Here is a 13,153-nt window from a genome sequence, read left to right on the forward strand (position 1 = left end):
GAGAGGCCCGCGTACCGCAAAAAAAAAAAAAAAAAAAAAAAAAAAAATTCTGTGATAACCTATATGAAAAAAAAATCTAAAAAACAATGAATATATGTGTATGTATAACTGAATCACTTTGCTGTACACCTGAAACTAACACAACATTGTAAATCAAGTATACTCCAATAAAATTAAAATATTTTTAAAAATCATGAATTTCGAGGAAGGATGATCTTCTCATTCAGAAGCTCTTATAAGTAAACTCAACAATTGTTCTGGTCTGTTAAGAGAAGAAATAAGGCTTCTTGTCCAAGAAGAGTTTGAGCTTTGAAGTTTGAAGAGAAGAAAGTTCATTTCTTCCCACTAAGGTAGCTGAGGTGACCCCATCATTCTCTGGGAAAGATGCCATCAGTCTACGATTTGGGGATGGTGAAGACAGAATACAAGCTTTAAGGAAAGGCTAATGGAAAGAAGAAGGCCAGAAATAAGGGTAAGATGTTTCAGAGACCAGGAGAAGGGTACAGAAGGCAAACTCAAGATGAGTTCAGGGTGACAGGAAGTCCGGAAGAAGTTTTGGAAGGAAACAGGAAAGTTGCTTTAGTGGGACATTTACTGTTTCATCTGCCCAGTCTTCTCCGCTCCTCTGCCTTTGGCATCCTCCACTTTTTGAGGTCCAGGCTCAGAAGGAGGATGCCACAAGGAATAGACCCTAAGGTATGCAGACTGAGCAAATGGGGAAGTGGGGTGGGGTAGAGGCGGGGGCAGTGAGAACCCAACTGCTCCTCCAAGAGTAGCTGGTGACATTTGCATTTCAGTAGCACAGTATCTGGTCTTACGCTCACTGCTTCATCTTGGGAAACAGTGCTCATGCTGACTCAGGGGAACGGTTAGAGAAAAAGGCAAGAAGTCGGGGTGAGTTGGCTTCAGAAACAACCAAAGTTGTCAAGGGTCTAAGTTAAAGGTTAGAAGCATAAAAATTTGGAGGGGGTAGTAGATTATTTCCTTACCAAATCCCAATACACAAGAGAGGATGAGCTGAAGACATGAAGAAGTTTGTTAAATCATGGAAGAGAGGTCCCTGATGACACTTCTCTGTGGTTTCAGAATCTACACACCACTTGGTGTCACCATTAAAAACACAAGACAAAACTAGGTTGACCACGGCTGTCACCAGGGAGAAACTCTCTCTCCCCTAAGGGGGCTGAATGAAAATATGTAAGTGGACAAGGCAATGCCAAGCTTTGATGCTAACATCCAGCCCTCTGAGCAGAAGCTCTGGGCTGGGAACGCAGGTGTTCCTTAGAGAAGCAGAGAAGAGATCTCAGAGCTAAAACCCAGGTCCTCACAGAAGGAAATGACTCTGCAAACCCAGGAGCCCGGTGTCCACTGTCACCCGGACGGTGGGACAAGCAGCATACCCGCCATCATCTTGTGTGACTCCGGGGCGTGGGATTGAACACTGGGGCTACAGGACGCATTTTACATGGTGCACGGACACTGTAGGAAGTCATACCACACCGTTATGCCTGATGCAACCTTCTCTCTGTTCCTCCAAGGGCCCTAGGGGGAGGGCCTCAGATCTGGGTCAGAGTAACTTCAACCACTTTCTAATTCCTCCTCCCCTTCCCTTTTCAGCAACTGGAGACAAGCTTCAGGATCACAGCCTTCCACAGGCAACAGGGCCTAAAATGTAACAGCACGGGTACTGCTTTCATCCTGTCCACTTGTACATTTACCTGAGACTTGTAGCTAAGGGCACTGCCTTTCACTTTATGGTAGTGCTGTTAAGATTTCTCTTTTAAATAGACTCATTTTGAAAAAATGTATCGACATTGCACAAGGTGTGTTGGCACAGATGTCAAAGATCATTCAGGTGGACTGAAGTTTGGGAAACACTAAGTGAATTAAAGAAACGCTGACGGATACACACTACCATATATATGGTGGATAAACAACATGGACCTACTGTAGAGCACAGGGAACTATGTTCAGTGTCTTGTAATAAAATATAATGGAAAAGAATCTGAAGAAAACAGATAGATAGTCAGATATAAATGTATAATTGAATTACTTTGCTGTACACCCAAAACACTGTAAATCAACCATACTGCAATAAAAAAACAAGAAGAAGAAAGAAACTGTTTCTCTGCTAATCTAGCCTGATTTATTTCTGGTCTTGGGGGACTGTGCTATACTCTCTGTTGATCCAAATGCAGAATTCTGGTGTCTCAACTAGTTATAGTAGCAGCTTCCTTTTGGAAAGCTCTTGGGAAGTGCTGTGACAAACAGAATCTCAGCTGACACTCCAAACAACCTCCCAGGTCAGCCCACAAATACTGCAAATGTTGCTACTGTCTGTGCACAGGTGAGGAGACTACTCTTCTGGAAGGTTCAGTGACTTGACCAAGGTCGCAGGTCTAGAGAAGAGGCAGCCTGGATCTTGGACCTCATCATTCACTCCTGGTTTGGGACTCGTTATCCTATAGCTCACAGCCAAAGTACTTCCAGTTTTGTCTTTGTTTCTTTTTCTCAAGAAAATTAAAATAAGATGCGGAGATTCTTAAACTTGACCTACCAAGGACCAAAGGTGGAACCAAAATGTTCCTTCCGTATTATTATTCACGAGTCTGCACTGTTTCAACATGCACACGTACGCACACATGCCACTGTAAGAAATAAAAAGGCATTTACACACAACCATGACTTATGACGGCCACAGTCAAAGCCACTGCAGGGCCATGGCACGCCCCTGATGCAACGGGAATTTCCTGGTAGATTCTGGGGAGCAGGGGAAGAACAGCACTGTCGGAACTGCACCTCTCCCATAATGGCCTCAGGGTTACAGAATGGCTGCAGAAGAGACAGTCACACCATCGACCGCAGGAAAAGGAGACCAGGTCCCCAGAATCAGAAATACTCCTCTCATGGTAAACAGGACGACACATCACGCTACCTGCCTCTCTGATCTCTGCCCCTGCCACTCCCCACTTTGTCCCTTCCACCTCTGCCATGCTGATCTTCATTCTGTGTCCTGAATACATCAACCTCATTCCCATCGCAGGACCTTTGCATCTGCTGTTCCTGCTGTCATGGGCAGTTCTGCACCAGATCTTTGCATGGTTGCCTCCTTCTTATGAGATCAAGTGTCATCTCCTCAAAAAAGCCTTCGCTCATTCACCCTATCTAATGCTGCAGCCCGCTTCTCCACATCTCCTGCCAAAATTACACTCTGCTCTCTTCTTGATAGGACTTATGGCTTCTGAAACAGCCTCACGTATGTGTTCTCTTGCCTAGATCTAACTCCCAAACCAGGCTGTAGCCTCCATGAGAGCATGGTCCCAGGACCACGCCTGACACACGGTGGGTGTAAGAAACACTCGATGAATGAAAACGCTCACACACAAAACCCTACCCCTCAAACATGATCATAGCTCCTTCAAAGAAGCAGAAATGAAAGCAAAGAAATCCCATCACACCTCGTTCGTGAAGAGTCCATGTCCAGCACCAGCTTTGCTAAATGTTTCCTCTGTTTTTGGATATTTGGAATTTCCACCTGTGGGTACAGGAGAAAAAAAACTCAGTTGATTTGAAGCCCAAGACAGATTCTTTTTTTTTAAAATTTTTTTAAATTGTAGTTGATTTAAAATGTTTCAGGTGTACAGCAAACTGATTCAGTTTTATATATATATATATATATATATATATATATATATATTCTTTTTCATGTTCTTTTCCATTATAGGTTATTACAAGATATTGAATACAGTTCCCTGTGCTGTACAGTAGGTCCTTCTTGGTTATCTATTTTATATATGGTAGTGTGTACCTGCTAATTCCCAACTCCTAATTTATCCCTCCCTTCCCTTTCCCCTTGGGTAACCATAAGTTTGTTTTCTATGTCTGTGAGAAAAGACAGATTCTTAAAGAATTAATGATATCTTCCCAACAAGTTTGCTCGAGGTCTCCCAATCCTCATTTTCAGAGGAAATTCTTGGTTCCCTTGCCTGAGCTAAACTCTGCTCTTTCTTCACTGGAATGTGTCAGGTCCCGAGTCAACCCAGACCATCTCAGAGGCCCTGGGTCTCCCTGCTCACTTCTGTCCACCTCTTTCCTGCTCTCACCCAGCCGGCAAAAACACCTCTCTGCTTGTGTAAGGGCCAGACATGGGAAGAAAGGCAGGTAGATCTGACACACAGACCTAATTCAACACAGACAGCAGGAGGAGGAGAACTGGCCTCAGGAGGCCTGAGATGCTATGGGGAATGCAATTAGGATATATTCCTATAGAAGTGAGTTTTTGTTTTCCAAAGTAAATAATGAATAAACATCGCCACGGCTTCACCGAGTGATCAGTTCTCCCACGGTGGCGGTGTGCGGATGCTCTTTTATTTCTAAAGGTGACTTAAGTGAATATTCCAGTGCGGGATGTTGCTTGCAGGCCCAGCAGAAGTGGGGCAGGATGTGAGAATTTAAAAGGAAAAAATGTGAGGATGGTCCAGTGTTGTACGAGGTGCTCTGTATTCACCCTTCCAGGCATAGATGAGTAGGGCACGGACTTCCAGTAGGAAGACAGACAACTGTCCCCAGGCACCTGGGTCATCACGGAGCCCAGACGCAAGGCGAGTCTCAGCACCCAGCTCAGACCTGCCCACTTGAGTTCGCTTGCGGCTTCGGCTGGGACCCCAGAGCACCTTTATAAAGAGCAAGAGGGCCTCTCAGGAACGGTCTAGGCTGTACCAGGATGGCATCTGAGAAGTCGAGGGCTGGTCCATAGCAAAGCACCATATCTAGAACGTTCTCCTTGAATACTTCTAAGCACTTCGGTAATTATTTACCCATTCATCTGTCCCAGAAATTGCACCAGGGGATGGGGAGGTGCTGGGAGTGGTCTAGAAAGGAAACCAGACATGGTCCGGGACAAGGCTGCCCGATACGGTAGGTAGCCTTGAGCCACCTGTGGCTATGCCATTTCAAATACAAGGGAACGTGGACTTCCCTGGCAGTCCCATGGTTAAGACTCCGCACTTCCACTGCAGGGGGTGTGGGCTCAATCCCCGGTCGGGGAACCAAGATCCCACATGCCGCTGGGCGCAGCCAAAAATAAATACATAAATAAATTCAAGGGAACACAAATTAAACAGAATTAAAAATTTAGTTCCTTTGTTGCACTCAACACATTTCAGGAGCTCTGTAGTCACAGGTGGTTAGTGGCCACCAAAGAGTGCAGACGTGGGACATCTCCATCACTACGGCACCGTGGAGGCTTGTACGATCAATTAAAGGGTACTGGGAGGAGGTCCAGGCTTCAGGACAAATAACAACCCCCAATGATCTTCTTTCTTGATAAAATTTCACTTGGTTGAAGCTGGCAAAACTGTCACGTAGGCATTAAGGCTTCTTTTTACGAAAACAGTTTTCTTTAGTGTCCTTTAAAGTAGAAAGAGAAGGGCCCTATGTAAACAGAAACAGTGAGGGCGCCTTAGAGAGTCTCTTGGACATGGGTCCCCAGCCCTTGTGAGTAGGGGCTGCTGTTCATTTTTTTTTTTTTAAGTTTTTAATTGAAGTCCAGTTGATTTACAGTGTTGTGTGAATTTCTGCTGTACAGTAAAGTGATTCAGTTATACATATACATACATTCTTTATTTTTTATATTCTTTTCCAGTATGGTTTATCACAGGATATTGAATATAGTTCCCTGTGCTGTATAGTAGGACCTTGTTGTTTACCCATTCTATATGTAATAGTTTGCATCTGCTAATCCCAAACTCCCAATCCATCCCTCCCCCTCCCCCTTGGCAACCGCAAGTCTGTTCTCTATGTCTGGGAGTCTGTTCCTGTTTCGTAGCTATGTTCATTTGTGTCCTATTTCAGATTCCACTGCTCATTTCACCGAAGACCTGAGATGGGTGGAGGGCAGGGGTGGAGATGAGGCGGAGACCCTGCGGGGGACGCGGTGATGCCGCCAGCCTTGCGGCTTCACCCATGGGGATGCCAGCAGAGGAGAGGGTGGGTGGGAGAAGGGGGCAGCCCGCAGCTCAAAGGGCTACCAGGCTGGGGAACCCCGGGCAGTCGGGTAGGAACGATCCCCGGTGAAACACTGTGCCACAGAGTGGGGTGAGGGGTAGAAACAGCCGTGAGGCCGAGGCAGAGGGACCCCAGAGCCCACCACTCCGCCCCCCGCCCCCCCACCAACCCCGCTCACGCGGGCCCAGCCTCACTCCTGCTTCGGACCTCGGCCAGCAGGAACAGCGGCTCGATCACATCTCTCTCGACTTGCAATTCAAAATGAATCAGCTCCTGGGCCAGCTTGTCCTCCGCCTCGCCACAGAGTTTCAGCATCTTCCTGTGACAGAAGGCAAGAAAAACCATCCTGAGTACCCTGTAGAGAAAGATGTGACCCATCACCCCCCGGCCAGGTAAACACTCACGAGATGGTGTTAATAAAGTAGTTGACTGCTGTGCCGTCCCACTGACCAACTGGCTGCATGTGGTTTCATTTCTGACACTGTCTACTTTCTAAAGGACGCTAAGTACCTGCTGCGTGCCTGGGCTAAAAGGAGATTTGTGGGGAAAGTAAGAGAGATGTGGAGAGAACAGAGTCACACATGCCAAATCCACAGGCCTAGAAAGAGCCAGATGCTTCTCCCTCCTGACACCACTGGAGAAAACAGCTCAAGTCAATGTGCCAACAAACCAACATACCTTCAAACACATACCAAAACCTCAATGTCAGTAGGCTCTAACAGAAAGAAAACTCCTTCTCCCAAGCCATGAAAACTTATTTAATATAGGACGAGCGGACGATTTTCCAATGAAAAACTGGAATGGAAAACCATGTAAAAGTTTATTAATGATGAGCGAATTACATAAGACCTGAAGGAGTAGAAAGTTATGTCATATTCCTAGATGGGAGAATACAATATTTCAAAGGTGTTCATTTCCCCTAAGGGCATACAAGCAGCCCTCCCTTTACACGGTACCATGTTACCTGAAACTCATGTAAAAAGTTTTTACAAATTAACAAAAGTATGGAAAGAGGTAATACTATTCGAAAGTTAGTATGTACTTTTCCTGTCCATATATATTTTTTAATTAATTAATTTATTTATTTTTGGCTGCGTTGGGTCTTCGTTGCTGCGCACGGGCTTTCTCTAGTTGCGGCGAGCGGGGGCTGCTCTTCGTTGTGGTGCGCTGGTTTCTCATTGTGGTGGCTTCTCTTGTTGCAGAGCACGGGCTCTAGGCGTGCGGGCTTCAGTAGTTGTGGCACGTGGGCTCAGAATTTGTCGCTCACAGGCTCCAGAGTGCAGGCTCAGTAGTTGTGGCGCACGGGTTTAGTTGCTCCGTGGCATGTGGGATCTTCCCGGACCACGGCTCAATCCCATGTCCCCTGCATTGGCAGGTGGATTCTTAACCACTGTGCCACCAGGGAAGTCCCCCTGTCCATACTTTTACACTTTTATTACATATGTATGTGTTCACATGCAATACATAATACAGCTGCTTCAGCCAGCTAAATTGCTTGCTTTTTACATTCATCATTAGGTTTCACCTAACTCTGCATGTATATCAAGATGGATAAGCCCCAAACATAATGATGAATGTAAAAAGCAAGTAATAGAAGAATAGGTTCAGTGTCAAACCATGGATGTAAACGTTTTTAACTGGGTCATTTAGGGTCCCTCGTCCACGAAGTGTCTATTCGTAGTTTTTGGTGATTTTTGTATTACGATCTTTTTATTTGTAGGAGTTCTTTATATACTTACAGGTATGTGTGTGGTTGTAGAGTAGATTTAAATTCTTTTTCAGATCTGCTGCAAATGTCAACTCCCAGGTTGTGGGTTTATCTCTATATCTTTTCTCTGATTCTTCTGGTTCTTAGCTCCCTATTTCAACTGCTGCTTCTTTTTAGAATTGTTAAGCATTCACTACTGACTCTCAACCATGGGAAATAAGAATTAGCTCTATTTACATTTCCCCTTCCTCCATTTATTTCTATCAGTAGATACAGTATTTACACTACCTTTTGACTCCATCTGGTATTTGGAGCAAAGCTGGGCTGTGGTCTGTGATGACTGGTCCTTCCCGCACGTTGACTTGTTCTCTTGGGAGTTAATAACTGCCTTATTTCGGCTTGTTTAGTTTTCTGTGTACCTGACTGCACCCCAAATCCTCTGCCACTCCTCTTATTTGTCCCTTAAGCTACTGAACCACCCCTACGTGAATTCGTATTTCATCTCGTTGAATCAGTCTCTCCCAGACCCGTGTCCGTCTGCATTGAGTTTTCCTTCTCTCTCCAGGCACGGCGGTCTTCCTGAAATCTCCCTTCACCATTTGCTGGATTCTCTCTCCCTGTCCTGGGCTGGAGATCCTGTTTCCTACTCCCCTACCCCTGCCTGTCTCGGTCACTGCCTCACTGTGGGCCCACCATGCTTCGGCTTTCCGAGAAAGTGTGTGGGAAGTCCATTTTTTGAGACCCCGCGTGTCACAACTTCTCTTTACCCTCAGGTTGAATGAAAGTTAGACAGGAGACTATATTCTATGCTTCATATTCCCCCAGAATTTTGAAGGCATTGTTCAAAAATCTTCTAGCTTTGGGCTTCCCAGATGGCTCAGTGGTTGAGAACCCGCCTGCCAATGCAGGGGACTCGCGTTCGAGCCCTGGTCCGGGAAGATCCCGCATGCCGCGGAGCAACTAAGCCCGTGCGCCACAACTACTGAGCCTGCGCTCTAGAGCCCACGAGCCACAACTACTGAAGCCTGCATGCCTAGAGCCCGTGCTCCGCAACAAGAGAAGCCACCGCAATGAGAAGCCCGCGCACCGCAACTAAGAGCAGCCCCCGCTCGCCACAACTAGAGAAAGCCCGTGAGTGGCAACGAAGACCCAACACAACCAATCAATCAATCAATTTATTAAAAAAAATAATAATAATCTTCCAGCTTCCACTATTGCTTTTGGTAAGGCCGGAAGAATTCAGATTCCTGACCCCTCGTATATGACAATGTTTTCTCTAGAAGGTGTAGAATCTTTTATTTGTCACTAGTACTCACTACTGGTGAGTCCTGGCATAGGTTTAATTTTTCCTATTGTATTAGGAGATCGGTGGGCCCTTTCAATATAGAAACTCACATCCTTCGCTTCTGGAAAATATCTTTGGATTATTGTTTAAACTATAATTATGATTTCTTCCTCTCCTCTTCTTGCAATTCCTGTTATTCAGGCCTAAGACTTCCTGGATTGGCCCTCTATTCTTCCAACTTCTCTATTTTCCATGTTCTTGTCTTTTGCTCTCTTTTCTGGATGATTTCAACTTTATCTTCCAAACCTGCTACTGAGAAGGTCATATTTTTCACTTCTATGAGTTTGCTTTTGATCTCTGAATATTTCTTTCCTGTAAGTATTTCTTAATTAACGTCCTCTGAATATTTCTTTCTTGTATTTCTTAATTAACGTCCTGTTTTTTATTTCATGGACACATTATCTTCTCTTATCTCTCGAAAATCTAAGTACCTTACTGACTGCTACCCCTACACTCCACTGTGCCCGGTGCCCCAGTCTTGGGATGCTCTGTTTTACCCTCCCCAGAGATAAAGCTCCAGACTTTTGCTGGGCTTGGGAGCAAGGGGCTGAGAGTCTTCCAGCGGTGTGGATAAGAGCTGGGTCTGAGTGATCCAAATAGCACCTGACTAGCTTTCAACCCCCATTTGTGATTTTCATCACCACCCCCCCACCACCCCCAACGACCCACTGTTCCTGAGATCCCTGGGGCTGCCAATTCCTCAGCCTTGTCAGCATTTCATGGTATAAACATCTCAGCTCTCTGCACATCCTACTTCTGGCTTGGGAGTCAGCTTTCTGAGACTTGCTAAGTCAGGTCCCAGTCAATCATATGCTTTACAGCTCACAAAACCCTCTCGTCTTCTCTCCTGTTTTTTCCTGCCTTTGTGGGTTTATGTCTTTTCAGAAAAAAAAACCCCTGGATTATAATCCCTTTTGGAAGGGAACAAAAATTAGATGTGTGTGTTCACTCTGGCATCTTTACCTGGTGTCCTCCATCCTTTACTTTCAACCTTGCTGTGTCACTACGTTCCAGGCAAGTCTCTCAGAAAGAACATATTGATACAACGGGATTCCACGTTTACCCACCCGAGAGTCTGTATATTATAAACAGTTGAGTTTATTCCATTTGCTGTGTGAGATTTACAGGTATAGAGGCAGTAATTGCTATTACCTTCATTTTTCTGTTTTCTATTTGTTTTATGCTTTTCTTTGCTGACCTTTTTTTCTCTTTTAGTCTGTTCTGCGGGCTTCTTTTTCTGCTTTGTTTATTCCTCTCTCCATCCTCCACCTAATTTTGAAGTTACATGTTCTATTACTTTTCTTCTTGTGGTCGTTCTTACCTTTCTAACATGCACACTTCACTTTAAATTTAAATGTAATATCTTTATCCTCCTTTCATACAAGAGCTTGAAACACTGATGCCCTTTTCCAAAGCTCCCTATTATTATTTTCCAGTATTTTAGTTTTTCTTTGCTTTAACTGCCCCCCGCCCCCCAGATTATTATTATATTGCTATTTCTTAATTCAATGTTTATTTATATTTCTTTACACTGAAGGGTAGCAGGATACACCTCCCCGAAGTATGCCACTTTGGCATAAAGGATTAGTTTGAACTGAAGGCAATGGAGAAGAAGCAGACACAGAAAAAGCTCTCCACCCTTCCCCTATTTGCCTAAAAGCAGGACATGAATTTGTAAAGGTGTCCCCCTCCCCTCTCTACGAGGAAAGATAGATGTTAATCACCAGAGATAATTCTAGACCCTTATCAGCCCAGAGACGGCACCAGTGGACTCTACATTACAAACCTTACCGACTAACCCTTATCTTCTACTAGTCCCTCATATACTTACCTTCCTACCATTCGTTGCCATAGAAACTAACAATTTTTTCCTCTGTCTTGTTTGTCACTTCTCTAAAAAATCACTGTTATTTGGTTTAAAATGCTATATAAGCCCAAGTTCCAGCCACCCCTTTGAGTTACTCATCACTGAGTTCTGCCATGTGTATGCACTGCACGTTAATCAAATGTGTATGCTATGCTCTTATTAATCTGTCTTTTGTCAATTTAATTTGCAGGGCCCTGTAAAGGAACCTAAGATGGGAAGAGAGAAAAAGTCCCTTACACCACATTCACTTTTTTTTTTTTTCTTTTTATAGCCACACCGCACAGCTTGCGGGATCTTAGCTCCCCCACCAGGGACTGAACCCGGGCCCTCAGAGGAAAAGCGCCTACTCCTAACCACTGGACCGCCAGGGAATTCCCACACTACTTTTTTTTTTTTTCCACACTTTTTTTTTTCACACTTTTTTTTTTTAAGATTTTTTTTTTGATGTGGACCATGTTTAAAGTCTTTATTGAATCTGTTACAATATTGCTTCTGTTTTATGTTTTGGTCTCTTGGCCGCGAGGCATGTGGGATCTTAGCTCCCTGACCAGGGATCGAACCCACGCCCCCTGCACTGGAAGGTGGAGTCTTAACCACTGGACCACCAGGGAAGTCCCACTGCTTTTTTTTTTTAAATGCTATCTTGTTACCCGCATTTCATTCTTTTCTTCTGGACATAATCTACTTCACACATCCTTAACTAGTTTTTCAGTGAGAACATGCAAGTAGTAACTTCTCTAAATCTGTGCCTGAAAATATGTTTATTTTCCCCTTATTCCTGAATAAAGATTTAGTCTATCACTGAATCTAGATATCTTATATTTTCACTCACTACTTGAAGATACTCCTCCATTATTTCCTGGCATTTATTTTGGCTCCTGAATAGTCTGTTATCAGTCTAATTTTATGCTCTTTTATACACAATTACCTCTTTCTCTGGTTGACTTTAAATTTCTTTTTTATTAACAGTGTGTAGTTTTATGACGATGTGTCCAGGGGTGGATTTCTTTTGGTTGATCTCAATCAGGACTTTCGGTGCTTCTTAAATCTAAAGACTCATGTTTGTATTCAAATCTAGAAAAGGAAAATTCAACCATAAACTTCCCCTTCTATTTTCTTCTTCAGGAGCGACTGCTACACATAATGCTGGATCTTTACATCCTGCCATCTGAGTCTCTCCATTTAATGCTGCCTGTATCCTTACCTCTTGTACTTTAGTCTGTAAATTCTAAACTCCAGATCTCTTTAAGTTCACCAATTTCCATATCTGTGTGCAACTTCCAGTTTCTCTCAAGTCAGTTTTTAAATTATAATAAATATAATCTGAATTCTTACAAGTTCTATTTGGTTTTTCTTTGATTCTGCCTCTTCTTTTTTCACCCCTATTGTGTTTTGTCTTTATTAAATTTTTAAATTTCATTTTAAACATAATTACTGTCCATTTCCTTTCAGGTTGCCCATTATTTTTAGTTTTTAGGGTCTGACTCTCCCACCGACTATGCCTGCTGACCATCTCTCATGATGATTCTATATTTAGTTTGTTTTTTTTTGTGAGCTCGAAATCAGCAAGGTTTGTTCTTCTGGGAATCCTATAAGTTCTGACATCTGACACGGAGAGATTTCATATTTGCTTCTGCTGGAGCCCAAGGGATTTCAAGTGTCCTTCAACAACCTTCCCCGCCCCCCACCGGCATGCGGGATGCAGGATCTTAGTTCCCCTACCAGGGAAGGAACCCGTGTCCCCTGTGGTGGAAGTGCAGAGTCCTAACCACTAGACCACCAGGGAAGTCCCAACAGTTTCATGTTAATTTCTCCCCGTGGGAGCTGCCGCCTGCACAGACACTATGACTCCTGGACCTGGGGGCTCAATTTCTCACTGGCAACCTTTCCTTCTTCCCCGTCCAGTCTCCAGCCAGACCACAGGTGTCCTCACTATCTCCGTGAGGGCCGTTAGTCCCCTTGTAAGGATGGGGACTCACCTAGATTTAGCACAAACCCATACATGGAACTGCCTTACCCAAGAAGCGTGTCGTCTCCCAGGACAGCTGATCCTTCCACCAGACACTGAGCCAGTGTGGTCAAAGGCAACTTTTTCTGAAAAGGAAGAAAATGTGGTAATGAAAACTACTTCAGCAGTCACCCACTTACACTAAAATAGCAAGAAGTCAAATACTTGCCTAGATGTTACATTAGCTAAGAAACAAACTGACTTTAAAATATGAATAAA

The 13,153-nt window shown here is 44.2% G+C and overlaps 1 protein-coding gene across 2 annotated transcripts in view; it reads right to left on the minus strand.

Moving 5' to 3' along the window:
• ARHGAP44 (Rho GTPase activating protein 44) overlaps positions 1–13,153 on the minus strand; it is a 158,280-nt gene that overhangs the window by 57,718 nt on the left and 87,409 nt on the right. For both annotated transcript variants that reach the window (XM_028499018.2, XM_024127756.3), the window contains exons 4-6: positions 12,944–13,020; positions 6,214–6,325; positions 3,459–3,535 (exon numbers count right to left, since the gene is read on the minus strand). In XM_028499018.2, coding sequence (XP_028354819.1) covers positions 3,459–3,535; positions 6,214–6,325; positions 12,944–13,020 — 266 coding nt within the window. The remainder of the gene's footprint in view (positions 1–3,458; positions 3,536–6,213; positions 6,326–12,943; positions 13,021–13,153) is intronic.

Source organism: Physeter macrocephalus, chromosome 14 (assembly GCF_002837175.3).
Source record: "Physeter macrocephalus isolate SW-GA chromosome 14, ASM283717v5, whole genome shotgun sequence".
Taxonomy (NCBI): domain Eukaryota; kingdom Metazoa; phylum Chordata; class Mammalia; order Artiodactyla; family Physeteridae; genus Physeter; species Physeter macrocephalus.